The sequence below is a fragment of the Seriola aureovittata genome, chromosome 23 (genome assembly GCF_021018895.1).
Source record: "Seriola aureovittata isolate HTS-2021-v1 ecotype China chromosome 23, ASM2101889v1, whole genome shotgun sequence".
NCBI lineage: Eukaryota > Metazoa > Chordata > Actinopteri > Carangiformes > Carangidae > Seriola > Seriola aureovittata.
Window position 1 is genome coordinate 7827826 of NC_079386.1, and position 27638 is coordinate 7855463.

The 27638-nt window shown below is 41.4% G+C and overlaps 1 protein-coding gene across 1 annotated transcript in view; it reads left to right on the top strand.

Moving 5' to 3' along the window:
* Positions 1-27638, top strand: part of LOC130164805 (collagen alpha-1(XXV) chain) — a 145455-nt gene that overhangs the window by 62787 nt on the left and 55030 nt on the right. The window contains exons 3-4 of the mRNA XM_056369776.1: positions 17783-17827; positions 21668-21675. Of these exons, the coding sequence (XP_056225751.1) occupies positions 17783-17827; positions 21668-21675 (53 nt within the window). The remainder of the gene's footprint in view (positions 1-17782; positions 17828-21667; positions 21676-27638) is intronic.

Here is a 27638-nt window from a genome sequence, read left to right on the forward strand (position 1 = left end):
GTAACACATTGCTCTCGGCTTTCATCTGCTTCCCGCAAGTGCAATGCAGTGACAAGTTCTCATGGAACATACACAGCAATAAACAGTGTAACATGGCATTTGTAATGTGAACAGTATGCTGCCACTCGCACAAGTAATTGACTTCAGCAGACCTACAATCAGTGCCCTGTTAGAAATAAAGGCCGCTACTTTCCTGTAAGAACGTCCACTATTAGGATGAAGTCTCTGTAAAATCTACTTAAAGGTAATACGATTTGGTCTCAGTCAAACAATACAAATTTTGACTGTCCTTTCTTAAATTGGCATGCTTTCTCAAACACAATTAAAGCAGTCAGCACAAACCATAGTCTAAATGTATTTCCTCTGCTTCGAAGAACAGGCATAGAAAAGCGTCGTGTGTTATCATTGCATCTCTGACGATGTCCCTCTTTATTAAAACGCTTAAAGCAAACGACCTTTTACGTCTTTTCGAATGGAAAGTGCACACATGTCACGTGTGGTCTCGCCGATGTTCCAGTGGTCCCCAACTGTAAGTAAGGAAACATGCACATGCTACTGTCTGATCTCATTTTCATTAGCATTTTGGAAATTGGAACTGCAGGCTACTCAAAAGAGATGCCAGTTACTTTATTTGGTCAGAAAACCAAATCTGATCTCCACCCAAAAAGTTTCTTTTTCAAGTTTCCTCAATGTCATCGTCTCTGGCCTAGTTCTGTCTTTTAATGAAACGACCAAAAGCTTTGTAGTTTGATTAAACAGAGACTTTGTGAAAGGTGACAGCAACATATATGTTCAATTCTCTGTAGACATGCAAGACTTATTTGGATGAAAAATAATGAAGCAGAACATCAGAAAAGCTTTGCATGTGCTGCTGAAGTAGAAAAATGATTTGCCTTTGTGTTTCTCCATACTCTATTCTTGTGGCAGCTTGTTATACCATGAAGGTAATACATAACAGAATGCGATCTTGGACACACATGAGCTCTAAATAAGAATAGATTTTATCACCGCCCCATCCAGGAACTCAATAGCTGCATTGTATGCTGAAGGATTTCTACTTTGGCTTGGACTGGAACAAATGGGTGGCCTGAAAATAGCATCCAGGTTCCTCTCATAAGCCATTTAACCAAAAGATCCTCTACTGCACTGCTGGTTTTGTTCACTGTTTATCTAATAACAATCTTGACTCCTTTCTTTTCGGCCATGGTTATTAGTTTGTTTGCCATTTACTGGTACAGCCTGCCTCCTCAAATCTCTTTGGTAAATACCTCTCTTACAGAGCTCAGGGTATTTGGGCTGGTGTGCAATTTCCGTGCTGCTAAGGTTAAGCGAGCAGGACTAATTGAATCTTGCATGTCTTCTTATGATTTATGAAGGAGTAGAATAGATTCACAGGCTTGATCTCCTATAATCTCTCTCATTAAGGGAGACGTAAGAGGAGATGATTGTCCGGCTTAATTTAAAACGTCTGCAAATTTCTCATAACCTCTTTGATGGTGTGGTATGGCTGCCAGCTGGACCCTGTGCCAAATAAGGTGCTCCCTGCCCCAAACGTTAAAATCTGTTTATATCACCAGCTCGTTCAGATGCTGCCGTTTAGCAGAGTGGCTGTAGTTGTTTAAGGGTAAAACATAACCATAAGGGACAAAAGATCAAATAATGTGAAATGTATTTTTCTCATGTTAGCTGGTTTCCCATGTCCTGATGTAGCTACAGTGAGAACGGAATAGAAAGTGGCTCCTCTCCTTCATCCTGCCTCCTTTAAGAATCATTTGAGGATGCAGGTCTAAGTTACCATGCAGGCTCATTTCCAGGACGTCTGAGTCACTTTCCGTGTTTACCATGGTTCACCTTGCCCTCCCTGCTCATGGTATGTCCTGTCCAAACAGCATGTTTTACTGGAAAAGTATTAGTATGGGAGTTGAACATTTGGAAATGCCATTTCATGGTGTCTTTAAACTTTTTTCTTACAATGCATTGAGCTGTGTAACTGTAGCAGTACGCACCATGATCATAATTCATGCATGTGTTTCTGTAAAGAAATAGTTGGAAATTTTGGGAAATAAGCATATTTGCTTTCTTGTATCTGTCCCGTAAAAATAGATCTACAGCCAGCAGCTGGTTAACTGAGCAAAATAAAAAAAAGGAAACCCATACATCACAAAATTTGACATAAGGAACCTTATTAGTACAACAAGGAATCTTTTTTACCTTTAGACTGAGCCAGGCTAGCAGTTTCCCCCTGATTTCAGTCTTAATGCTAAGCTAGGCTACAGGCTGCTCAATTCCCCACATTGTCGACCTTTTACTGTAGTGTAAAGGTAGGTGACTTTCACTTAACACTGAGGTGAGGTGCTATATATAAATATACATTTTCCCTCTTCTTCTTCTTGCTCGGTGTCAGCGGTTTGCTTTGTGATCTCACCTGTGAGCTGCCCAGTGAAACCACAGCGCTTTATCAGGCTGCGGAGGAGCTCCACCGGAGCGGTCAGAGGTTAAGTGTTTCGCTCAGGGGAACTTTGAAATTAGTTAGTGAGGGAGGGGAGAGTGTTACTCATTTATTTTCTCAGCACATACTGTATTTTCACAGACAGTCTGGGGATTTAAACTGACAGACTTCAGGTCACAAACCTGCATTTTATCACTTTTCCCCAAAACCCCTGTAACATCATAGGAAGGCTTACTTAAATATTTATAAAAGTACTTATATAAATATTATATATATGTAACACATATATTACTGCAGACTTATGTAATATATAAAAAGGGGGCGTATGTTTATTTCAAGGCAGCCAGTACCTCAGAGCTGAGCAGCTGGCCAGTTGTTGGCAAGGTGGTATTTGCGACTTCTTTGCTAAAACCCTTCAGGATCAAACCCGTAATGAGAACAGTGTGTACTGATGACGAGCCGGGCCCCACCACCCGCTCCACTGTGGCCATCTAACCACCTGAAACCACAGGTCAGGATTACAAATGATCCCAAGAGGCTCAGCCCCTCCTCCTCCTCCTCCTCTGACCTTTGACCTGGTCAGTTTGACTGACACACAGGGAGGAAACATGATGCAGAGGTACTTTGCCTGAACGCTTTCAAAACACATTTTGTTGTCTTTTCTGTGGAACTTCAAGGGATTGTGAAAAATCTCCTCCAGTTATTTTTCATCTGGCATTGTGTTACCATGTCTGGCATTTCTTTGTTAATCACAGAAAAAGTCATCCAACCCCCAGGTGTCACATGTGATTTGCATTTTTTACTCAAGCTTGATGCCATCACTTCTATATCTAACAATCTCATTCAGTACCAAATATTTTGTTTAATGGAATTACAGTAATGCTTTTGCTCATATTACGTTAAGCTTTCCAAATGTTTTGATTATATTTGCATGGTGGCGTGTGGCCTGTGTTTGATGTTTCTCGGAGCATGAAAACCGTGGTTCACGGTCTTTGCCGTTGGTTTTACTTACAGCAGTTTTGGGCCTTTGTTGCTCGGGTGATGTCAAACTCACAGCTGGAATATAAAAAGTCTTATGCTATGCTTTCTACAAGCTCTTTATTGTGTCTGCCTCAGAGGAGAAGATGAAGTCCTGGTTTGATTTGACAAATTGTGGTTGTGCATATATAGAGCGTTATGTGCTGGACTATTTCTTGGCCGGGTGCAGTGGCTCTCTGGAGGCATGTTGCCATAACAACCAGGAGAGACTCCAGGAAGTCACCGAATCCAATCAAGAAATAGTCTGTAGCTGTAGCTTTTAAGTTTTAGGGGTGCTGGGAGGTGGAAATTTATAAACTTTGGACAGAGGCAGGCCGGCTGTTTCCCTCTATTTCCAGTCCTTATGCTAGGCTAAGCTAAGCTAAGCTAAGCTAAGCTAACCAGCTGCTGGATTTACTTTACATCCATATCACAACAAGAAAGTGAAAAAGAATATTTCCACATTATTTCTTTAATAGCAATGATTCTGCCCCAAGAGGAAAAAGTGGCAAAGATGTATAAACTAACAACTGTTTGTCTGATATCAACAAAATTTCCAGTATAAAATCCTTCCGTCATTGACTGTTTGCTTGAGCAGTAATGTGTGTAGGTTATTGTGCAATTTCCGTGTAACAATCTGCTGAATAAATGTTTCATTTGAAACAAGGTGAGCAGAGTGAATTAACTTTTATACTTGTTTATAAGGCTCCCCTGACTGGATGCAGTGAAATTGCTTTTACGCCATGTACTGCAGTAAAAATGAACAAGGTGTATATAAAGCTTGTTGTGCTCGGCTATGACTCAGCTCCGGAGGAAGGTCCTGCTAGGAACTGTGATTGCTTTGTGAAAAAATTGCCCTCATTAAGAGGAATTAATGGCTCACAAAAGTAACTGAAGGTGCAGTAGTTTGTGTGTGTGTGTGTGTGTGTGTGTTTTTTTTTTGTTTGTTTTTTTTAAAAAGGAAAGATTGACAGAGGTTAGAAAAACGAGAGCCTTGTTCATTTACAGGGAATTTTGGCTTTCCCTAATTTATTTCCACTTCAAACTGCACTGCAGCTGCATGTTTTGTATTCTTGCTGTTTTTAACGTTTTCTTACAAGCCATCATTGCAAGTCCAAGTGGCAAGATTACCATATTTTGTGGTCTGAAAATAATCTTTAATAAGAGTGTTTCATTTTCATTTAGTACCTTTGGGGCTGACGTTTGGAAACAGGAGGCAGGACGCTCAAGTCTGAGAACCTTGCAGAGGGGTTTCCTAGGTCGGGAAAACAAACTGGGAGATGGCTGACTCTCAGTGAGTCTTGGGCTGACAGCCCCGATGATGACACTTTATTTTCATTTCCACTCGGGACCATGAAGGTTTGGGAGACACTCGCAGCATTCAGCATCCTCCCAGAGCTCATCTGTGCTGCTTTTAGTTTATTTAAGGTCTTGTAAAGGGATTTGTGATACATATGAGACATAGGAATCCTCTTGTTCATCCTGCCAGCACTCTCACCAACTTTGCATGTTTATATAGGTTTGTGAGAGGCAGACAGTCGTTTTGATATCCAGATGCTGCATCTGGTAACTGTACTCCTACCTGGAGCATCAGCCTCCTGTCTCAGCCTGTCAGCACCCACTGGTCTGCTGATATGAGGCCTCTCTGCAAGCTGGACTTTATATTTGCAGATAATACCACATTTGATTTGACATACTGCCCCAATATTTTATGTTTCGCTGGAGGGCTGAATTGAAAATTGGATTGTTTTTTTTTTTGCAGCCTGTGCCCAGCAGGGGGCTAAATTGGCACTTGTTTTTAGTGCAGGCAGTTCTGAGAGTTCAGTGGAGCATTTTCATTTCGATAAAATTCTTGTTTGAGACTTTAATTACGACATTCTTTGTCATTCTTTCATCTGAAATGATGAAAAGATCTTTTAGCTGTCATTCAATGTACAATGTACGCTGCTGGAGTGTAACAGCTGTAACATCTGCCCTGACTGAGGAGTTTTATATGAACAGTGAACTCAACAACAGATTCAAAAACGCTTCACCCTAGACTCTAGACTTTCCATTTTGCCCTTAAATCTTTCATCCCGTTTCTACTATGAGATCTTCTTCCCAGCTTCTCTTCCTCCCCTCTCCTCACAGCCTCTCTATCATACATTTTCCTTTACTGTTGACAAGATGGGGTATCTATGACATAAGAGCCTGTACCCGTCACGCTTGCGTGCTCAGACTGTTGCAGGAATAATCCAACATGGGTCATGCAATGCTCAAGTAAACACCAGCCTTAGACCACCAAGGCTGGTTGATAAGTGGAAAGATAATGAAAGTGAAGCCCTTGGGAGCCGCAGGGAAAAAATACAGTAAAGAATCCAGGGGGAAAAACAATATTGCACCACAATGTAGAGGGCAGATCAAAGGGGATGGAAACCTCAGTAAAACTGCAGGTTAGGTGGCTGATGTGAAAGACTGGAAACAGTATTAGTTTAGATTAAAGGTCAGTCCAGCCAAATTACACGGAAATCACTTCCTCGTTTACTCCTTCACCACTCCCTCAACAGGCAACTGACTGCGGTTCACTGTACAGTGACCAGTAAATTGAAATCCAAGAGGTCTCTTCAGTTCTGAATGACAGGTGAGGAGGTACTTAACCTCTGTGGGGTTGTTATCAAGGACATTAGTGTTACTGGCTGTTGTAACAACAGTTGTTACAGTATCTAGTAGTTGTCAAGCATCTACGACCAAGTCCAGTCCAGACCATGAGCTGGATGACTGACAGTCTTCACAGACATAAATAGGGAGTGATTTTGGACACAGCCAGTGAGTTGGAAACAGAAGTAAAAACGATTCCACAATTGTGTTTTTGATATTTCTAAATCCTAATTGGTGCATGGAAATCTGCGACATCACTTTTTTTCCCCACTGAGCCCCACCCACTTCAAACCAGAGAGACAAGCTGAGACAAAAACAGAACAGACTGAAATCTCTCCACTGAAATAAGCCAAAGTGCTGCTTTAACTGCAGCCGATTGAGAAAATAGATTTTCAGGGCCTTTAAAAATAGAACAGCCACATGTCTTTCCAGAAAGAATACCCTGGTTACCATGTGAACCGTTTTCATTGGAACTAGTTTTCTAGTAGATAAACAGTCTGCTGCTTTGAGCATCTTAAAATTCCTTTAACCTTCATTGTATTGGACTGGATGCAGAAATCTCAGAGCTGATAAAGGCAAAACTATCTGCATGGTTAGATACCTCCAGAGCTAAGTAAGCAAATGTGTGTTTTTTTCTGTAATTTGGGTGAAGAGACACTCTAATTATTTTTTTTCTATTTAAATTAAACACCAGGGATTACAATCAGCATAACAGATCATTGGAACACAAACAACAGGATGCAGAGTAGAACAACATAGCATATGGTTGGTAATTATATGCAGTATAATTTGAAAAATATATATTATAGGAATTTACATTGTGCAAGCTGTATATTACAGCAGTAAAACTCACAAAAAGATAAAGGAAAAACATGAAGAAACAGTCTGATAAAATATGAAATACATGATATTTGTTCCGCGTAATCCCAAAGAACAACCAGATGTAATAAATATTTAAAGATTTTGTTACTTTAGTTGACATTTATTCAGGTGGAGACAGTCTATTAAAATAGTAGGATTGAAATAACAGGATCATAATAACATTTTTGACTCGAGTACATTTGGCTTTTCTCCAGTGACTTCACCTTTTTTGAGGAGCTGCGGTGACTGTCCTTGAGCAGTTTGGGGCTCTGCGATCCACATTACACAGCCCTGCGTCTCTAAATCCATCCGCACATACACCACAGACACATACACACAGTGAACACTGGCTCACACGTCCCTGGTGTTGATAAGGTCAGCCAGCAGTCATGTCATCCGTTAGCAGCAGGTATAAAGTTACACATGATTTCAATGTGACATCCAATAGCCACAGAAGTCTTAAACACAGATAAAGTATTTCATTTGAACTTGAACAAGAGAGGGATCATTTGATGGAAATCATGCGCTGTATGTCCCATTTGCCTTCTGGCATCCTGCTGGACAGTTTCCTCCACTGACCAGAAATGTTCCTGCGACTATTTCAGCAGCTCAAGAACTCCACACACACAGAAGAAGACATGAACACAGACACACACACACACACACACACACACACATACACACACACACACACACACACACACACACACACACACACACAGGTCTGTGATGCTACGCATGTCGCCATCAGTATGCACAGTGCAGTATTCACTAAACACACCCCTGGTAAGCTTTAAAAGCATCCTCTGGCTAATCGTGAGCGTCCATGTGTCCTCACATTCTTCACTGATCATCTCATGAGTCACATTTTAAAAGGATGAATCAGGACTATGGCAGCCTGAGTGATCCAATCATCATCATCACTCATTTATCTTGTAGTAACTACTAAATTTAGCACACAGTATGTTTTTTTGCCTGCATCTGCAACGCAGCATTTCGTGGTCTAATTAGAGGTATTGATCGACTACCAGCGAACTCTGGTCAGAAACTTAAATCACTCACTGACTGTAGCTAATCAATGTTTGCTAGGTTGCTTTCCCTCCTTTGTGCATATGCTGAGTGGGTTAATTAACTCCTGGTCAATATTGGCCCCTTCTTAGTATGTAATACTGTTGCTTGCACAAATCAACACGTGTTGAAACCTTCAGTTCCTCATCTATTGGTTGCTCGTGTTTCAGTTGCAGCCTCTGTTAACAAGCCTTCAGCACCTATCAGTTCTCTTGGAGCGCAGGTGGAAGACGACACAGTTCAGCGCAAGGTGACGAGACTGCTGGCTTTAGGCGGCCACTTTGTCATGACAATTAAATTCGGTTTTATTTATCTGGTGGATTCCAAAGCGGCTAGGTATGCAGGGAGCGTATGCCAAGATATAGCTTGGTTAACACTCAAAAGAAACCATTAATTTCCACTGTGGATTACACCTCAGCCTAGCCAAGCCAAGCTGGGCTCATCCTAGTGTTTCCCTTTTTCATTCTCAAGATGTGAAACTTTTGGATTTTTCTCAATTTTTTAGTTAAAAGATTATAAAGTTACCCAACAGTAACACTCCCTCACATGCAAGCGTAGGTTATATTACTAGAAATGTCTACAGCGAGGCTTCCTGATAGAGTCGTCAGGATGGCCGCCTGTGCCAATTTAACTCGCAGCATAAAGTGATGGGACTTAGCCAATCGATTGGCTTATTACTGACCTCCCCTCATCAGGGAGTGTGTTCTGCTTCCATCTTTACCGCAGTCAGTACTGCGGGGAGGATAATTGCAGTGTGCAGTGCACGGGGTAGGTCTCAAGTATCCCAGCACTCAGTCTGTTGCCAGAGGAAAACACATTGATCTCTGAAGGTGATGAAAAGACTCTCTCAAAGGCCCTGCTTCCTCCTCAGTAGCGTTCCAGCCTTGACACTGAACCAGAGCAAAAGCATAGATGATCCATGCATGCCTGCCAGGCACAGTCGTATTCATGTCATTTGTCTTCTTCGGGTGTGTGTGCACGCACACGTTTGACAAAGGACAAGAAAAAAGCTGCTCGTTCTGTGATGAATTTCAATCCCTGAAACTGTGTGCTATCATGTTGGAGTAAGCGTGCATATTTGTTTAGGTGTTTGGTGTAATAGACAGGACCGTAACTACTTAATCAATGAAGAGATCCTCAAGTGCAAAATTTTTTCTGCACTGGGCGAGTCTGTTTTATTCTGGTGGTGCATGGAGAGAAAGATGCATTTTTAATACTAGTTTCAATCTGCTTGACGCAGTGTTAATGGAGCCTGCAGCAACAGACAAATTCCTCGCATCCTAATGGATTGACTCGTGGTTTAATGAACTGATAACTGGCATCTGGACAAACACAGCGCAGGACCCAACCAACACATAAAGACACACCAACTCGTGCACACACACTAAAATTGCCGTATTCATCAGGGATGGGTGGAGAAATGAATTCATTTCATTTTGTTGATAACAACATCCTATGACCACTACTGAGTGTACACATAGAGACATTCGCAGAAAGTATGCACCATTAACATTTTTTAATCAGTTGCTGCTTTCTGCATGATAATGAATGCTGCCTCGTGTAATTAGTTTCAGATTCCTGTTGGGTGATGTCTTGGGACTATCTGACATTAACAAGTGTCCTGTTGGTACTGTGAATTAGCTTTAAACTTTAACATAATGATAACACCACAAGCATGGACTCGCAAGTATATCAGAACTGTGTTTTGATGATGTCTTGTAATTGAAAACTGCAGAACTGAGTTTCATTAGAGCTTGTGGAGCAGGCGTCACTGTTCATTACCTCTCATGACTGTTTGTTAGATTTAATTCAGCCCCTAATCAGTGAGATGTCTTGCTTTACAGCTGTTGTACAAATCAAACTGTAAATTTCCAGCTTACTAATCACACTCTCTTGAGTCGCAATGTAAACACATGTCTGTCTACATATAACAGTACACTTATTAAAGAGAAATACAAAGATGTTCTTTAAAAAACTTGAGGAATTTGTCAGAGCCTGTTATATTTAATTCACTAAACAGAGGATCAATATTTAAACTGGATAAGACCAGTGTGTGGGTGTGTGTACACGTGCACTACAGAGAATACTGTTCATGATTTTATGTGGTGACAAAAAAAGTGGACCCCTGGAAAAAAACAAAACAATGAGTAAATGTAAAAATCAGACACAATGGTCTCCTTTCTGGGCAACAGATTAAATATAATTGCAAAGAATTATTTAGGAAATGGCTGTAATCATTATATTTATTCAGGAAATGGTTGCATTGGAGTTAAGTGCAGCTGGAAATACAGATAATGAAGATATACGCCACAGAATCAAGGAATAATGTGAAGTATCCTTTAGAACGGTGTTTTTCCAGGTTGGATTGGGATTCAAATGTGAGTCTTGGGGGTCTTAAAATAGGCCCCCAAATTCTTCTGCAGAATTTGGTGTTTATATTATGTTGCCAAAACCCTCTGTAGCAACACAGAGAACCGGATTTAATGCGAAAGGCAAGTAGCTTAGCACTCTTTAAACAGGTTAACAAGCTATTGTACTAGTCTGAATTACAATCCACAACTTATTTTTGAAAATGATCCAAACAGCACGGCCATTATTTAAAGGCATTTGAAGAACCACTGTTGTTAAACAAGGTTGATAGCAGGGTTGCTCTTTGAAATAGCTTAGCATTACAAGCTAGCCATGCTCTATTAGATTGCAGGCATTTGGAAACCTACCTCTAATTTCCAAAGGTTGAACTTCCATTGACACAAGTGAAGCTAACCTGCTTCTCATGTTTGCATTTAGACAAGAAAAATCCTACCAGTGTTGAAGTTCATGTTGTGTGTATCAGTGCAGCTTTTGTAAGAATCTAGACAACCTGAAGTTGACCTCGTCCAAAGTTGTGACAGCAATTAAACAGGTTTTGTGCTTTTCTTATGGTAAATAAGCACATGCAGCTCAATAGGGTCAAGTTCCTCTTTGAGAACAAACTCTTTCTTCTGCTCTCTGTCTACATCTCTCTTAAATCATAAGGGTCTGAGGAAGTTGAGGGATTAGTAAAAGTAGTAAAGAAGGCAGTCGGAGCACTACAAGGGCAACCCTTCCGGAGCCGCGGCCAAAAGGGACTTTCCTGTTTTTCTCAAATGTCCAACACAGATAACCTTAAGAGGAGTCTGAGGACTCCTTCATCTTGTTGTAGGCGACTCTTATCTGTCGGACTTCCCAAAGTTTTGAATCGGGTCTTTGTTCTGATGACACACAGATGCAGTTTATTTTAAAGTTCAACTTGATGTCAAAGATCTCAAAGGTCAGTGCAGTAGTTCAATAGACTGTACATATACTAAATGAGTATTTTTAGTGCATACAGAGGATAACAATCTACTGTTGTGACGTACCCCAGGGGTACGTTTGAAATTGCTTGGAGGTATGTGGAAGATTGACGAGTAGCTCAACTGAATTTGAAAAGATAAAAGTTTACAACATATTTATGAAGACTAGTTTTCTCATTCTTGTCTGTCGGGTTTTACAGTGAGCGCTTTAGTTTCTTGAGTGAAGTAAAATCCAACACTCTGTGTTTATAGCAAGTATGGCCTATTTTACTATATACAGTATATTTTCTCCTCTTCCTCTTACCTGGAAGAAGTGCTCATATTCCATAGTTGTTGTACTGGCAAGGCTCTGTGTTAGCTGTTACACTTTGCAATTCATATTTCGACAACAATACACATCCCAGTGAAGATGAAGAGAACAGTGACATTCAGGGATGAGGCTGATTGTAAAATTGTGGCTCGATTTCCATTTTTTCCCTTGGATAGTGGACACAATGTTCCGTGAATTAGCATTTTATGCATTGATTTATTCATTGTCATGCAGAGTAATAAGGATCTTGGATCAAAATTATTGTCCTCTTTGCCAGACGTTTCCACAAAAATGTACTTGTAAAGTAACAAATGATTGTACAGTAGAAAGCCAGCTTTTGTGCAGCCTTAGTTCCGTTGACCTGGATACCCAAGTGCTGCCAGGTTTAATAAACTCGTCCATCCATGTTGTGGGATTAAATTGACTATATTAAACTCTGTTTTGACTAAATCATCCCAAATCCTTGGAAAGCTTGCAAAGACATTGATCAACAGATTTTTTTGAAAAAAATTCTTAACATCAATCAACTAAAGTCCAATATCCAAGTTCACAAGCAAGTTGGAGCCTCCTTGAGATGCCCAGTATGTTTCACAGATGATCATTAAATTCACATTCTATCAAGCTGACTTGTGATATCAAAACCAGGTATTTTAATCCTCTTTTAAGTGATTTCTAAAAGATAAAAGACTGTTTACCTACACAATAGTGAAGCAGACTTGACCTGACAGTTGTGCAAACGACTGTACATTTTACACTGGGAATTGAAAGCCAAGTCAATTTATATAAATGTGTGCAAAAAGAAAATTCACAGTTCAGCTTTCTTCAAAATGGCTGCAGAACATCTTAAGAACCAAATCACTCAAAGACATTCTTTAATTTTTTTGCCTTGGAGGCACCTTCTTCCCTTGGTGTAAAATTGACCGTAACTGAACCAAACACCAGCGAAACAATTTCATGTCAGTATCTGAAAACATTGGTACTGGGAGTACTGGACAGCCATGACATTTCTCCCAAACACCCATGCAGGACATTGTATTTTTATGACTCATATATAAACAGACAGGTTGGCAGTGCTTTTTGGCATCTGTAAAATATGTTGGTTGTTTACAGTTCAAAGGGGAAAAATAGCTTAAAAATGAACCGTGGAAAATGTGTAGATGAATGAATCAAACATGGATTTCTTTTATGCTTGGCAGAAAGTTGATCTCAAGAAGTAGGTGTTTGTTGTATGGTCATTAGAAAGTGCAGCCTTTCTAAAGGCACCTTTTCTTACTTTCAAAATGTGTGATTCTAAGTTTTGTCCCCATGATCCTTTAACAGACACCATGAACATATTTGAATCATCAGTCCACAACAAACAAAAGTATATTTTTCTGTCTTCTTCCTCTGAATATTTCATTTCATTTCCACAAAGAATACTGCAAGTGTCTTTCTATTTGATTAAGGATCTCATCTCATATGCAGAAAACATCTGAATTTATTCACTTTACCCAGAAAGGTCCAGTTGGGCTTGCTGAGAAGTCTAAAGCCAATTCTCTTCAAACCTGATTTACTTTAGAGGTTGGAGCTGGTACCCAGTTTGCTATTTTTGGCACAAGTCTGACTTTTATTCTAAGGAATAGCTGCATCACTGAGACAGAGGCTTGAGTGGTCTGATTATGTATATCAAGCTCTGAGACAATGCTGGTATTGTAAATGAGTCTGGCCAGGGTTGGTTTACTTAAAACTGATTGATTTGAGGGAAAGAGAGAAATAGAGAGGTGCAGTGGTGTTAACTGTCCTGGGCCAATCAATATTTTATGGATGATGGATCGGGGTAAAATACAATTTTGTCTCGAATGCCTCAAGTATAAACAACGAGTTTATTATGTCAAGCAATGCGTAACTTTGAAATGATGTTGTAATGAAGAACATGAGCGAAAGTATTCAAAAACAATATAGCCATGCCTTAGAACAGCATGTTTCACAATACTGCCAATTACATGGGATTCCTTGGTGCCAAATAGCATTAAAATGACTACTAGTATGTATTTTGGACCAAAAACATTCTGTGGGATTGTAAAAATCTCATGTTGTTTGACTATTCCTGAAAAAGAAGAAAATGAATAAATTTTGAGACTTGAAAGCGTTGTGCTGATGGTTTCCTGCTGCTCTTACAGCTAACTTGGTGCCATTCACGTCACAACCTATTACCATCATATTTAAAGACACAATGACGATTTTTGAGAGGTTGTACGAGTCCTTGAATTTGAGCAGTTAAATTACTGCTCTCATATGAATGACCTCAACTGGTAATGAGATGAGTCGTGTGACAGTCTCTCATATTCACTGGTCAAAACAACAGTTAGCAACGAGTTGGGATATTTCAGTCTCCTTTAGTCCATATGTACATTTCATTTCTAACTTTGGCTGTTACCATGGCGCCCAAGTCACTGTGTACTTTTCCTGTGTACTTTCCTGTTAAACATGATGCTGCGCTAGTCTGCATTAAACTTTCAGGTTCAGTACATGCTGCTTTCTTTTGGTGTTTGGCGTTCAAATGTGCATATGTAGAGTTTCTTGAAGTAATTACATATGATAATATTTTTAACATGGTTGCAAATTTCCGTTTCCACTTGTTTAAGAGCCTATACAGCTCTGCTAGCAGCTATATACTTAGGCATGACAGTGCTTTGAGGTGAATGCTAACACCAGCATGCCAACATGCTCACAATGGCATTGCTAACATGCTTCTGTCCAACTTAGTTTAGCATGTTAGTGTGCTAACCTAGAGGGCAGGCCACCAACGTAGCTGCGCACTAATATTTGGTTTGTAGGTTGTGACGTCAGGTGACCAATATTTAATTTCAGGACAACATCTCGTGCCAAAGTCAGTTTGATGTAGAATACTAACGGCAGCTGACGTTTATATTTTGTTGGTTTTAAGTTGTGTTGTTAAGTAACCAAAACTTCTGCTAAGCATCTCATGCCAGCGTCACACTGACATAGAACATCAACACTCTAGTCTTGAGGTATAGTGACCAGAACTCAATATCTACTATCATCAGTTTCTTTTTGGGCTTTTGTGCCTTTATTGGACAGGATGGTGGAGAGAGACAGGAAATGGGGAGGCAGAGAGAGGGGGAATGACATGCAGTAAAGGCCGTCCGATGCGGGACTCGAACCGGGGCCAACTGCAGCGAGGACTGTAGCCTCTACACATGGGGCGCCTGCTTAGACCACTACGCCACACGACGCCCCTATCATCAATTTCCATTTCCAACTAAAATCTAACGTCTTTATTTGGTCATAGACCAGTTTTGTACAACTACACTTTTGATTTGATAACGGGCAGGATGAAGAGTTAAGAAACCATCCAACCAGTAGTCTTTTAAGACATGTAACTAAAAAACACAATATATTCATCATGGTGGAGCTAAGGGAAAAGTCAAGGGATCAGCAAGTCATTAGTCTGGGAGCCATGAATGTCTTCACAAAATTTCTTGGCGATCCATCCAATAATTGTAGAGATAGTTCAGTCTGGACCAAAGTGGGGGACCAACCAACCGAAAGACCAACACTGCCATCCCTAGAGCTGTGCTGCTGCGGGAGGCTAATAATAAAGCCAAATAGCACTTACATTGATGCCTTTTCTCTGTGGTCCTGCATTATAAAATGCCTTTCGGCTGTTTATTTTTTCAAAACAGAAAAGCCACCAAATAACACAACACAATATACATCACCGCAAGGGTTCATTTTGTTATGTCTGACCAAAATCCTTGAATGAACATCAAGTCCACTTCGATTTATTTCACTTTCAGAGTCAGAATCTGTGAAAAGGTTGAAAAGGTTTCAACAAATTGTTTATAGTTGTTGACCCTCATCATGAAATTCCACGCTGCATTTTTTCATAAGCCACTGTTCCATGACCGTAGTTGGGATGCTGTGAGAAAACACCAGGCCAGCACAATATTTCTGAGCAGGAATCATGTTTTTTTCCTTGACAGGCAGCTTAAGCCCTCTGGAACCAAGTTTGAGTCCTATTCATTTCATTTATAGCCCGAGGTCTTACAATACCTGGTCACTATTTTGTCTTAATTCATTAAAAAAAACCATCTGTAAAGCTGTTTTGACTGGGCCTGATGGACTTTGAAAAGTTATTCTTTCATTTGTGTTTTATAAACTGAAATGTCATAGCATTTTTGTTGGCTTTTGTTTGTCTTTTTTCAGTGTTCCTGGTACAGTTGGGTTGAATGGGAATCTCTCCTTACAGTCTATAATCAGAATGAAAAACTTTGTGATGAATATTGTGAATCCAGATGATAGCTGAAAATGATGTAGGGTATTTTGTCTGGACCAGCAACCCCCATGTGGGGAGAGTTTTCTCAGTATCTGTCAAAAATATACCACCGAAATCAGGAGGATGTTGTATCGTCGTACAGAATATTCCTCTCAAAGGTGTCAAGTGTCATTTCAAAGTGAGCAATAATGAAGCGACTGCCAAGTGCAGTAAACCCCCGTCTGTTTCTTTTAAAACCTTAGAAAACAAACCTATGGAGAAACCAGGGTTGATGTGAGCCATAGTAAAGTGAGAGTCAAACTCCACCTGTGGTTATATACTTTAAACTGAGCCCGGACCCTTCGCTGGCAGCGCCTGACATTATCCTGGAAACCGTCCAAAGGGAGCAGGGTTGGAGGCTGAAGTGGAGCCAAACAGTGGGATCAAATTGAGGACTAAGCATCATACAAAGAGTTGTGCAACATAATCCCGCATTTTGCACCCCAGTAACACATCTGGAGGATCATAAATCAGCCAAACGCTGCGTAAAAAAGATTGTTCTTTCTTGCTTTTATTTTCCCTTCCTTATGGCGGCACACAGATAGCAAAGTTTAGAAAGGCATGCAAATACGGAAAGGAAAGTGGATTACAAGAACGTGCTGAAATTTGAAAGCAGGTTTTCATACAGGCTGGGGTGGGAGGTTAGGTCAGGTTATTTGGACTAGTAATTAATCTGGTTGTTTTGTATTTTGAGTCTGTTTTTTTAGCTGCTGACAAAAGCTCAGTGTCATAAAGTCGTCCCTCAAAGCAACTTTTGACACCCGGGCAATTAATGTTGAGCTGTGCAGTCTGTTCCAAATCTTTCACCAGCCCCATTACAACACTGTAATTATCTTGAACTCCCAACATGACGACAAAATGCTATTATTTGGCAGTATAGGGGTCAAAAGAGATTTCAAAACGATTTGCATAATAACTCTTCACAGTGTTTTTGCTGCCTGAAATTGGATCTGGATATTTTCTGGGAAGATTGTTCCTCCTGGTTCCATTGACTGCCAATCTCTTTGATACCGACAGCTCGTTTCATGTTCAGTAGAAAGTGCAATTTTCCTTTTTAGATATTATTATTCCACTGCAAGTCGACAAGTCCTCCGCAGTGGTGGAGCGAGCCCATATACTACCATGGAACCGTATTATAAGAGCTCAACTTTTAATTTCCAGCCAGTCTAAAAGTTGTAGCCTCACCCTGCGGATAAATTGTGAATGCACCCAGTTTTTTTGAGCAGAGAGCAAACAAAATGCCAATGCTTGAAAATTTGTTTCCAGCTGCCAACCTCAGGAAAAGACTGCATGTGTTGCTGGTAGGAGGAGAGGGAGGAGGTCATTTTGGGATAGATTCTCCCAATTTCCAATGTTTTTTATTTTTTTTTACCTGCATACAATACAACCCAGTCAAGTCTTCAACACGTAAAACCTGACAAAGCGTGTAATTGTTTCACTCCTCCAGCTGAGCCTCAGCAGATTGATAGTGCTGGCAGGAAAATGGCAAACAGGAAAGCACGTCCAGATAAACAAGAAGATAAACTAATTAAACAAATTAAAAACGGAGAGATGGCGATGACAGGCTGAAGCGCGCTTTTGTTTGTGTTTCCCTTCTTCACCTCAGCTTACGTCTAAACACAGCCGCGGTGCTTAATGAACCTTGAGATTATGAAATGTTTTTAGTCCAAATATAATGTTTTTCAGCAGCTCTTCCTAATCCTGCCGTTGGGTGGTTTGACTGTGAGAATACTCAAAGAATCTGAAACCTATACAAACAACAAGACAATTAAATTACTGACTAAAATGTATTATATTCTTCTCTTTTGCAGGACCTCCGGGAAAGCGAGGAAGAAGAGGCCGCAATGGAGAACCTGGTATGTACATATGTGTGTCTGTTTTTGTGTGTGTGTGTGTGTGTTTGTGTGTGTGTGGCCAAAGATTGCCGTAGTCTCAATCCAGAAACGTTTAAGGAATAATTCAGTAGGACATCAGCAAATCATCCTGCACTTACAATCATGTAAAAGTACACTGTATATCTTTGGAGGCCAAAATAGGTTATAGATGTGTAATTTGTGGCCTGGTGGTTTCAGTGTTCGCTTGGATTGTTTCAGCTTCAGTTGCTATAGAAACACTAGATTTTCACAGTAAAACTGGGAGACAGTGCAGTTTGAGAAAGTAAAAGTGATGCCCAAAACTAGTTGAAGGTGATGACGTCCGTGTCTAAACTTTGAGACACTCCAACCCTTCCAGTGCTGATCCCAGACATGATGTAGTTATGTTCAGCTTCAGTATATATAATAACCCACGCTTGTTGGCCCCCGCAAATTCAGCAACAAGTTGTCTTAATGCATTCAGGATCTCCAATCTGTCTTCCCTCCTCCCACGCACACGCACACTCTCGAGCTGACTCAACAAACTTGGCCCAGCCGAGGGCCTCGAGTATCTAGGAAAAGGACATGTTGTGCGGTGACACTCCCACAGACGGAAAGTGTCGCCACAAATTGAATTCACAGTGAGAAGATGTGCTTGGCAGGGAGCTGCAGCCACACTCCAGCTCACCTGATAGTGAGAATGATAATGGGCTCTGGAGTGTGGCGGCGTTCCTGTGCTGAGAGCGCAGTGCAGCGGAGCACAGCCAGCGCTTTGGAACAAAAGTACTGCCCTTGTAAAAAGAAATTAGAGAGACAGGGCAAAGCAAGGTCTCAATTTTAAGTGAGGCAGAGCAATGAGGGAGCGGTTTGGTTTCACAGCCTGAGAAACAAACACTGTGTCTGTGTGGAGGGGAAAAAACACTGCTGGTTTCACCGCCAGATCCAGTCGCTACTTTTTAAAGTCACAGGAATATAACCGAATCAGTTGAGGTCTGTCATTTGAGTATCAAAGATTCTCTTACTTCCTTCATCTTTGATTTTGCCAAATTAATTTCTGATCCCGTTTTGAGGCCGAGTTCTGCATTTTGAGACATGTATCAGTGTGGTGTGGCTCTCCGCTCACTCTTACGTAATACTAAATTGATGCAGTGTCTCACTTGAAAGCCAGGGAAGATGGGGGGGGGGATAAAAGAGAAATGAAATGACAGATGGACAACAGTTCAATGATCCGGTTGGCTGCACATCTGAAATACCGCCACAGGCTTTGTTTATGTGGCGCTTAACTTTCCAACAAACATCTACCGCACCGCCAGCGTGTTTCACATGGCACCATTGTGCAAAAACAGTTTGTTCATTATCTGGTCAGCGAGAGAATGTGAGTGGCTTCCTCTCAAAAAGTCAATCGGAAACAAGAGAACAGTATTACCCACTTCCAGTGTCTGGACTGGAGTGGCACAGTGGTCTATCAGTGGGAGACAATAGGGAACAATTGCCACAACAGGCTTCAGCATTCTCTGTAATAGCCCCAAATTACAGACTACAGCTGAAGTGTGCTGTCAAATCAGAGATTTGGCTCAAGTTTGTCAACCTGAAATAGTGCCTGTTCAGAGAGTCTGTAGCAGTGTTCCCTGCAGCTTTTTATCTGCCTGTGACTTGGCTATGTGCAGCTTCTGCAAAAGAATTCATGGCATTTAAATAGCTTTACAAAAGTAAGGCTTAGGAAGTCCTTGTACAGGAAAAAATGCTCTAAAAGTGATTCTGCATATCGGCATGCAGTTATAGTTTTACATTTTTCTCCTACATGTACTGTTCCAATATGCTGGCGAACATAAAGTGGAGCCATATTCTCCGTGAAACTGACAGAGGTGTTAAAAACAAATAAATATGGTGGCACTGTGCTGCATTATTGGGAGCCATTGTCAAACTTTGTGTACCCACTCGACAGGAGGAGAAAAACAAAATTTCAACAGAAAAATTCTGTCCTTGACAAGCACAGACGAGCTGCATTCTGCACTGTAAGCCTTCTGCAAATCTAATTTCCCTCTTTTAAGTCCTCAACACTGGTGGTTGTTGAAGGGAAGCATATTTAATTCATGATTTGCTTTAACCAAAAAGTAACTAAGCCACTGCTGCAAGGTTCCCACAAATTCATAGGGAGGTGTTTGAGAGTTTACTCATCTACAAAGGCAAAAGGAAGCTTTCGCCCAGACTTGGCTGCAACTGAAGGAGAGAACAAATAGGAAAAAGACACGGTGATATTTACCTATGCGTTAAAAATGAATGGGATACTTCATTAGGATCTCTTGTTTGTTTACCGGTAACATATGGAAAAGGAAAAATGTGGCATGACTGTTTAGGATGAAAAAGTTTTTGTAGCAGTGAAAGCCACAGTCTCAAACTGTTCTAGCAGGTGGTCAGTGCTGGAAAGTGTTAGAAGTTTCCTCACATATTTTCCCCATGTGAATAACCAGTTCTTGTTACTCACGTACCTGCATTCACAAAAGGAGGAATTGATGCCTCAAATTGAGAAGCTTGAGCAATTTACCGTTACAGTGGTGCATCAGTTTCAGGTATGAAGAAAAGCAGCTTTTCCTCACAATAAATCCTCTTTTGAAACAGGAAAGACTATTAGAGCCCCATTGCAGCTGTGTGTCATCTTAGAGCATTATAACAACTCTCCATTATCACATGCTCCATACAGTACAATACAGGGAGCTTTACACTCACAGCAGGAGGGTGACAAATTGTGGAGGAAATCAGTAGAAGTGTTAGAAGAGAAAGTGAGACCTGAATGAGTGAGTGAGTCAGTGATGCTGGAGCTTTGAGGATAGATTATTTAACAGGCTGAGAATAACTATTTGATTTTACATGGATTTAATTCAGTCTTTGGTCTAACTGAGGCCATCAAGAATTCATAGTCCTTGAACAACCTCTAAAACCTTTGAGGTGCTCATTAAATGAAACGTATATTGCACGTTTTTCTCACATTATTTCTTCGATTTTCCCATCATTGGTAGTTGAAAACTTTGTACTGTTCCTATCGACGCAGTGGGACATGTCAAAAAAACAAAAAAAAAACACACCGAGTAGAGCAGGTTTATTAAAAGCTAAGTGGTCTACTGTAACTCAGCGATCCATAAAACAACGCTACAGAAGTGCAGCCCAGTGAGCCTCAAATATGGCTCCTTAAATGCCGCAGCTGCAGGAGCGATTTGCACTTTCCCCTGGTCATGAAGAAGAACAGTTCAAGGACATAGGACTTGTAAAGAAATTAAAAAAAAAAAAAAATAGCCTTTTTTCGGGGTTAAAGCAGCTGGGTACCTTTTTAATAAGAACCTAAAGACCTAAAATGATTTGCAAGGTTCAGGGGAGCCCTGAAATACGTTGGCACACAGTCCTTTGAGCTGCAGTAATTGGCAAAAAGACGAGTGTCACCTCACAAAAAACGTGGGGGGACTTTTTAACAAGCGCTCAACCCCTTGTAGTAGTGAAATTAGAGCCACTTACAAATGTAGAATGTGATCGCCAGGCCTGGTGGCCATTATTGCCACAACTGCATGGGAAATAGATAAGAATCAATGCTTTTGTTCTATAGCATAGGTGCAAAAACGAGCGGGTTGCTGAAACACAATGTCTGTCTCTTTGGTGTAGTCTGTGAATGCATCATGGAAGAGACGTATCTTTGTGAAATGTTCTTTCCCAAGGAAACGAATCTCAGCAAGAGCTCGCTTTCCCATCTGACTTATTTGGATATGTGGTTTCAGTGGAACATTGATGATCTGAGTCTGTTTGATCACTGATTGAAAACACACTAACCATGTATTTTTTCCTTTCTCTTTTCAGGACCTCCTGTAAGTATGCCTGTTTCACATCTTCCCCCAACTGTGATAGCAATGTGAAGGTAAAAACTCCAACCCCTCCCAACAGTAAAATTGTTGCAAGTTGCAAACATCCAGTAGTCAAGTCAAGACCAGTTTTCATGAAAGAAAAGAGATGGCATAAAAGCATGAGGTCACATTTAAAAGAGTCGTTTGACATTTTGACAATACACTTATTGGCTTTCTTGCTGAGAAAGATAGAAGACGACTGCTACTACTGTCATGTCTGTATGCTAAGTATGAAGCTACAGCCAGCGACCGGTTATCTTAGCTTAGCATAAAGGCCATATACATGCTAACAGGGTGAGGCTAAAGCGAGCAGGTAAAAAGCTGTCGAAACATGTAGACTCGTATTGCAGTGTAAAGCTAGTTTAAACAAGTGTTGAGGCAAAATTTCTCCAATATACAAATCCAGATAGAGCGGCTAACGTTGCTAACTCCGATAGCATCCAGTGGAACAAGGGGAACATTCAGCAGGTAATAAACCATAATGCAGACATTAAAGTACAACTTTATGTTTTTACATGACGTAGAAGACATCTAATTATGACAAATTTGCTACCAGAAATCTCGGTAGCACCACACACTCTGACTCTATTATTAAAATAATCTCTTCATCCCAGCCTTCCCCGAACACAGACCCTTTTCCCTGTCATCTGGTCAGTCTGGTTTGTAATATCCTTGCTACCAGCCTGCGTCCCTGCCAGCTCCCTGAACCCGAACAGATTATCTCACCTCATTATACTGCCGGGTGATCACAGATTCACTCCCCTGTACCAGATGGAAAACTTCAGAGTTTCCCCAAAGATGAAGACAAACCCATCCATACATAGGCACCGGGGGATTGTGACAGTTCCCTGTATAACCGGGTCAAGTGGGCACTGTGTGTGTGTGTGTGCACTCTGTTAAAATTATTTATAGTCCAGAGGCAAGTGTGATTGAATAGGTATAATAGCATGCGCCGACTGAGCTGTAAAAGTCGTAAGTTAATCCTCGGAGCCTTCTCAGACACTCGCTCTTGGGGTTCTGGGACGTAAGTAAGTGCAGGTGGTCTCACTTCTCAGCCTCTCTCGCCAGGCTTTACATCTGACAAATAAAATCATACTGTGAGATGTCTCAAGAGCCGACTTCTTGAATTCCAAGTGTTCTCTCTGAGGGGTTCATACAGTAGGAGAGGTTGGATTTGTAAATGTTTTGGATGCCTGTGTATTTGGTACTTTTGAGATTACTCCTTTTAGTATAACCCAGCACACATGCAGTAAGGACCTGACAGCAAATCACTCTGACAAAGTTGCTATAAGTCACAGAAAGTGCTGTAAATGCTTGGTAGAGATCCTAGTTTTACTGTCGGCAAAGCAAAAGCCATATAGCACAAAAAAAAAAAAAAAAAGAGGCTATAATTTACAATACGGACAAAAAAACTGAAGTCTGGGTGAGTTACTACATTTCTACAGACAAATCTTCAGAAACTACAATGATCTGACAGTGACTCACCCAATGGTCACCAAATCTGTTTCTAAAGTTAAAAAAAAAAGAAAAAAAAAAAATCCTGTGCCAGTTTCCTTAAAAAACAGAGGCAGTAGTAAGTGATCTTATGTGGTTTCTCATTTGGTATGCCCACCCGGGGGATGGCAAGGGATACGTCGCTATGAATATTCAACAGCTCCCCCTATAACTCTGGGAATACTGCGTAAATTGTACATAGCCCTCGGATCCAAACAAACCGACCGCTGCTGAAGTCATTACAGAACCTCTGCGACTTAATCGTTACCCAGCCGCTGATGAACGGACAGGGACCTGTGGTTGCAGAGACAGGGAGAGGATAGGCCTCCTCAATCAAAACTCATCAGGAAAAGATCTTCATCGGTGGTTCACAATTGGCGTTTAAACATGGAAAAGTGATTTGCTTTGTTTTGATTTCCCCCATCTTTTCCACTGCTTCAGTTCTTGTGTCCGTTTTCGCATTGGGATCACAGGGTCAGTCGTCAAGTGGTGATTGTTTGGATAGCGCTTCTCGTTCTCCAGACAGATCGGAAAAAATATGAATGGGGACATGATACAGATATGCACCGAGGTGATATTTAACTCTTACACCATTTACAAGAAGAGTAGTTCGACTCCTCTTTCCACTGACACCATATAAATATTTATTTTTACTGTAGGCTCCATAAAGGTCAGTTAAGTCTGTGAAATGACAGCTGGTGATCATGTGATCAGGTCTTTGCTTCTCATTTTTTATCTACTTTTCTCATCTTTCCGCGGCTCTCCAAGGGTGGTCTGTGTCAAAACATCAAGGCTGTGTGTGCACACCATTTAGCACTAATCAAGCATAAAACACCATCCCTGAGGCTGCACTCGAGTACCCACTAACACCACCCGCCGGCTGTACTTTTTTTCTTTTTTTTTTAGCACACACTGTATGCCTTCCTAAATTAAAATTATACAGAAAGACAAAGAAACGAGCATGCTTTGAAATCTGGTCAGAAGCAAAAGGGGGAAATATTTCAAAATGATACAATCTTGGAAATATCAAACCCACTTCAATCACTAAGCATGCCTCTGCACCACACTGGAGTCTCAAGGCAAGCCGGCCACTGTGCAGCACGAACCCTCGCAAGCCCGAGTTCAGTTATGTTAGCAATAAGGTAAATATAGCTGGTTATGTCTGTATCTGTATTTGACGAGTAGTTTCCACCTCCCATTTTCTTCATCGGCTGAGATTCCAGCGACGCAGGTTGAGGATGATCTGTCATAACATATGAATTATGCAGCTGCGATACAGGGATTAGAGGCAGTGTGGGGGTGAAGCAGAGGAGCCTAGCCGCCCTCTACCCTTCATCCTTCATCTGCAATGCACCGCAGCTCCACACCTGTTAATAAAACATATTCCAGCTGAACTTTGATCACTCTTGCCCCGCCGGAGGAGGAGAAGGTGCCAGTTTATCTAAAGTGAGACTCTAGTTGAAAGAGGCCCCCCGCATGCTCTGATAATGTGTTAATTTACACCTGTTTCTCGGTTGCATGTTGTGAGATTAAAACAGAAAATGCCCATTAACAGTTCCAGATCAGCACAGAGGACATCGGCGTGTACATGCATTCTCTGGCACTGAAGAGGCTGCAAGTGGATCTATCTGACATGACAGCGATTATTTGGGCTCATAAGGGCAGCAGTGCCTGAAGAGGCCTACTGGCACTAGATGTGACAACATTAAGAGTTTGACCTTTTAGATGTCAGTGCCCAGCTCACGCTGTGCCCATCAGCGGCGCTTGTCTGTCAGCACATGACGAGGGGCAGCGCTCGGGCCAAGCGTGAGGTTTACACACAGTGATTTGAGGCAGTCCGTAGTGCACCGTGGTTGGCTGAGAAGGCTGAATCCTCGCAGGGAAAACTGACTGTCACTACCTTAGAGTGGTAGGAGAATTAACACCGTATAAATGTAAGTTGAAGAGAAAAGTCGACATCTTTTTGATTGAGAGGAATTTTCCCTCAACTCATAACATCAAATGATGAGAAATGTAGAGCGGCCAGTATGTGGTTCTGATTGAATCAACAGAAGAAATACTTTTCCAGCTGGAACACTGTCCCTTATTCAACATTTCATATCCACGACAAGAATTTTGTGGGTCAGAAATTTGCTTACGTATTGCGCAGAAAAAAATGTCAGCTTCACTGTTTGGCTTTTTATGCCTACAATTTGGTTAAAGCCATTTAAACGTCTCCCCTCCTCAGGCATGACGAGACCTTCCCTGAACTGAGATTGTGAATAAAGAATCTCCTCCGTTCGTCTGGCCACTGCACTTGGACGACACACACACACACACACACACACACACACACACACACACACACACACACACACACACACACACCTATAACCAATCACACCACCAGTTTCACTTTCCTCCGTTCACAGCATCCCTGCTCCCACAAGAACATTAAACACATAACAACAAGCAGACACACACTCACAAACACATACATACACATTAAAGTCATTTTCTGCCGGCTAATTGTGATACACTGTGGATATGGGAACCAGATGCCATTCCCAAGTCAGTTTTCCAGTGTGGTTTTCCTATCCCTGCCTAACCTCTGCATACAGATTCCCCCGACGAGCACCAGCCACTTGTGGTCATCCGTTCCTGCCCATTCTGCTCTGATTACTCACATCCCTGTCCTCCATTAGTTTCCCGCCATGAAAAAAAAGTTCCCCCGGGGCCCATGGTAATATGATTGAGGGTTCCCATGCAGAACTAACAGATGGAGGTGTACATATAGATATGTTTTTACTGGATGTCTTTTACTCAGTTCCAGGGTTGTGCATGTTTGAAACTGAGTAGAATTCACTTCCAATGACGCCTGCAGGCGGGTTTTAGCGGCAAATGGAGAAATGTGTATCTTGCAGTCATTTCCGCTCTTTTCATTGGTGCATTTTCTTTATATTTTTGTATCAAGATGATATTTCAGTTTACTTACTCTATGACAAACATAGCAAGAGAATGGATGCTACATTATTTTCCCTGCATTGTGCAAAGAGAATCGCTCCTGAAAACTCATTGCTGGTAGATTGTAATCTTTGAGGAAAGAGTTCAGCAGTTTGGGAAACACATTCATTTGCTTTCTTGCTGAGTTAGGTACGGAGGTCAGTGCTACTCTGTAGGGTAAATATGAAAATACAGCCACAAACTGGTTAGCTTAGCTTAGCATTAAGACTGGAAGCAAGCAGATTAAACAAACAAAACATAACATGTTTATTCATTAGCTTTAGTGGTGTTGATAGTCGCCTGCAGACAGAGCCAGGCTAGCTAGTATCCCCTGTCTCCAGTCTTTATGATAAGCTAAACTAACCAGCTGCTGGTGGTAGCCTCATATTTACTGTAAACATTCATCTAACCCAGAGGGAAAGAAAGCAAATAAACGTATTTCCCAAATGTCAAACTATTCTGGTGTCAGTCAGGTCAAACTGATTCGAAGCTGTTGCGAGATCTAAATCTCCTTTGTATTCTGATGCATGGCAACATGATGCATCACTTTACAGCGCGAAGTGCGTAAGTCAGGGTTTAGGCCTTTCAAACCCCTTTACTTTGGCCGACTTCCCACATTTGTGGTGAGCAACACTCCTCACCTGCCCCCCTGTTCACTTACTCATTCCTTGTCAACACTTGGAGCCTGGAGGATTGCTTTGCTTAACTTCCTGTGTACACACATGTTTATTAATATTGTGTAGCTGTGTGAGAAAACCGTATGCTCATAAAGATGAGGTTGTAAAAGCGGTAGTTGTTGGCCTGTTGCTCTGAGATGCCAGTGCTCCAGGGTGAAGTGATTGGATCCATGTGGCCAGTTCGGGGCTACAGCAACTGCTGCCAGCCCAGTTGGCCCAGGTTCTCCAGCGAGGATGTGAGCTCTGTTTGATGGATTGATTTTCTGGACCTCCGCAGGTTTAACAGGTCGCTGCAATGAAAACGAATACAGCCGGGCCCAGACAGAGTTTACATGCAGATCCCACGTTCCTGCCTTTTTGCATCTCGTTGGATTAAGTGGATAGCTTCACGAGATCGTACCAGCAGCTCACAGCTAAAGCCACAAGAATTACTTTGCTCATGTCAACCACAGCTAGAGCAATGGATGTGAGCCAGCCTCTCTCCTCGCGCTGCACAGTCAGGCACGGCACTGTCTCGCTTTCATCCATCATGTTTCCAGAAAATTATAGGAGAGTAGGAATGTGAAAAATGGCTATTCAATGTCCTGACTTCTTAGTGAGACGATCTGAAATTAGGCTGACAGAAGCGAGGTACTTTTCAGCTGGTGAGTTGGTGTGAGAGTGAGGAGTCAAACCATTTCTCTTGGTTGATTACAGGCCTACAAAAACAGGACTTTATCCTAGGAATAACAATGGAAATACTGAATTTGTGTATTTAAATCAATCAGTCACTAG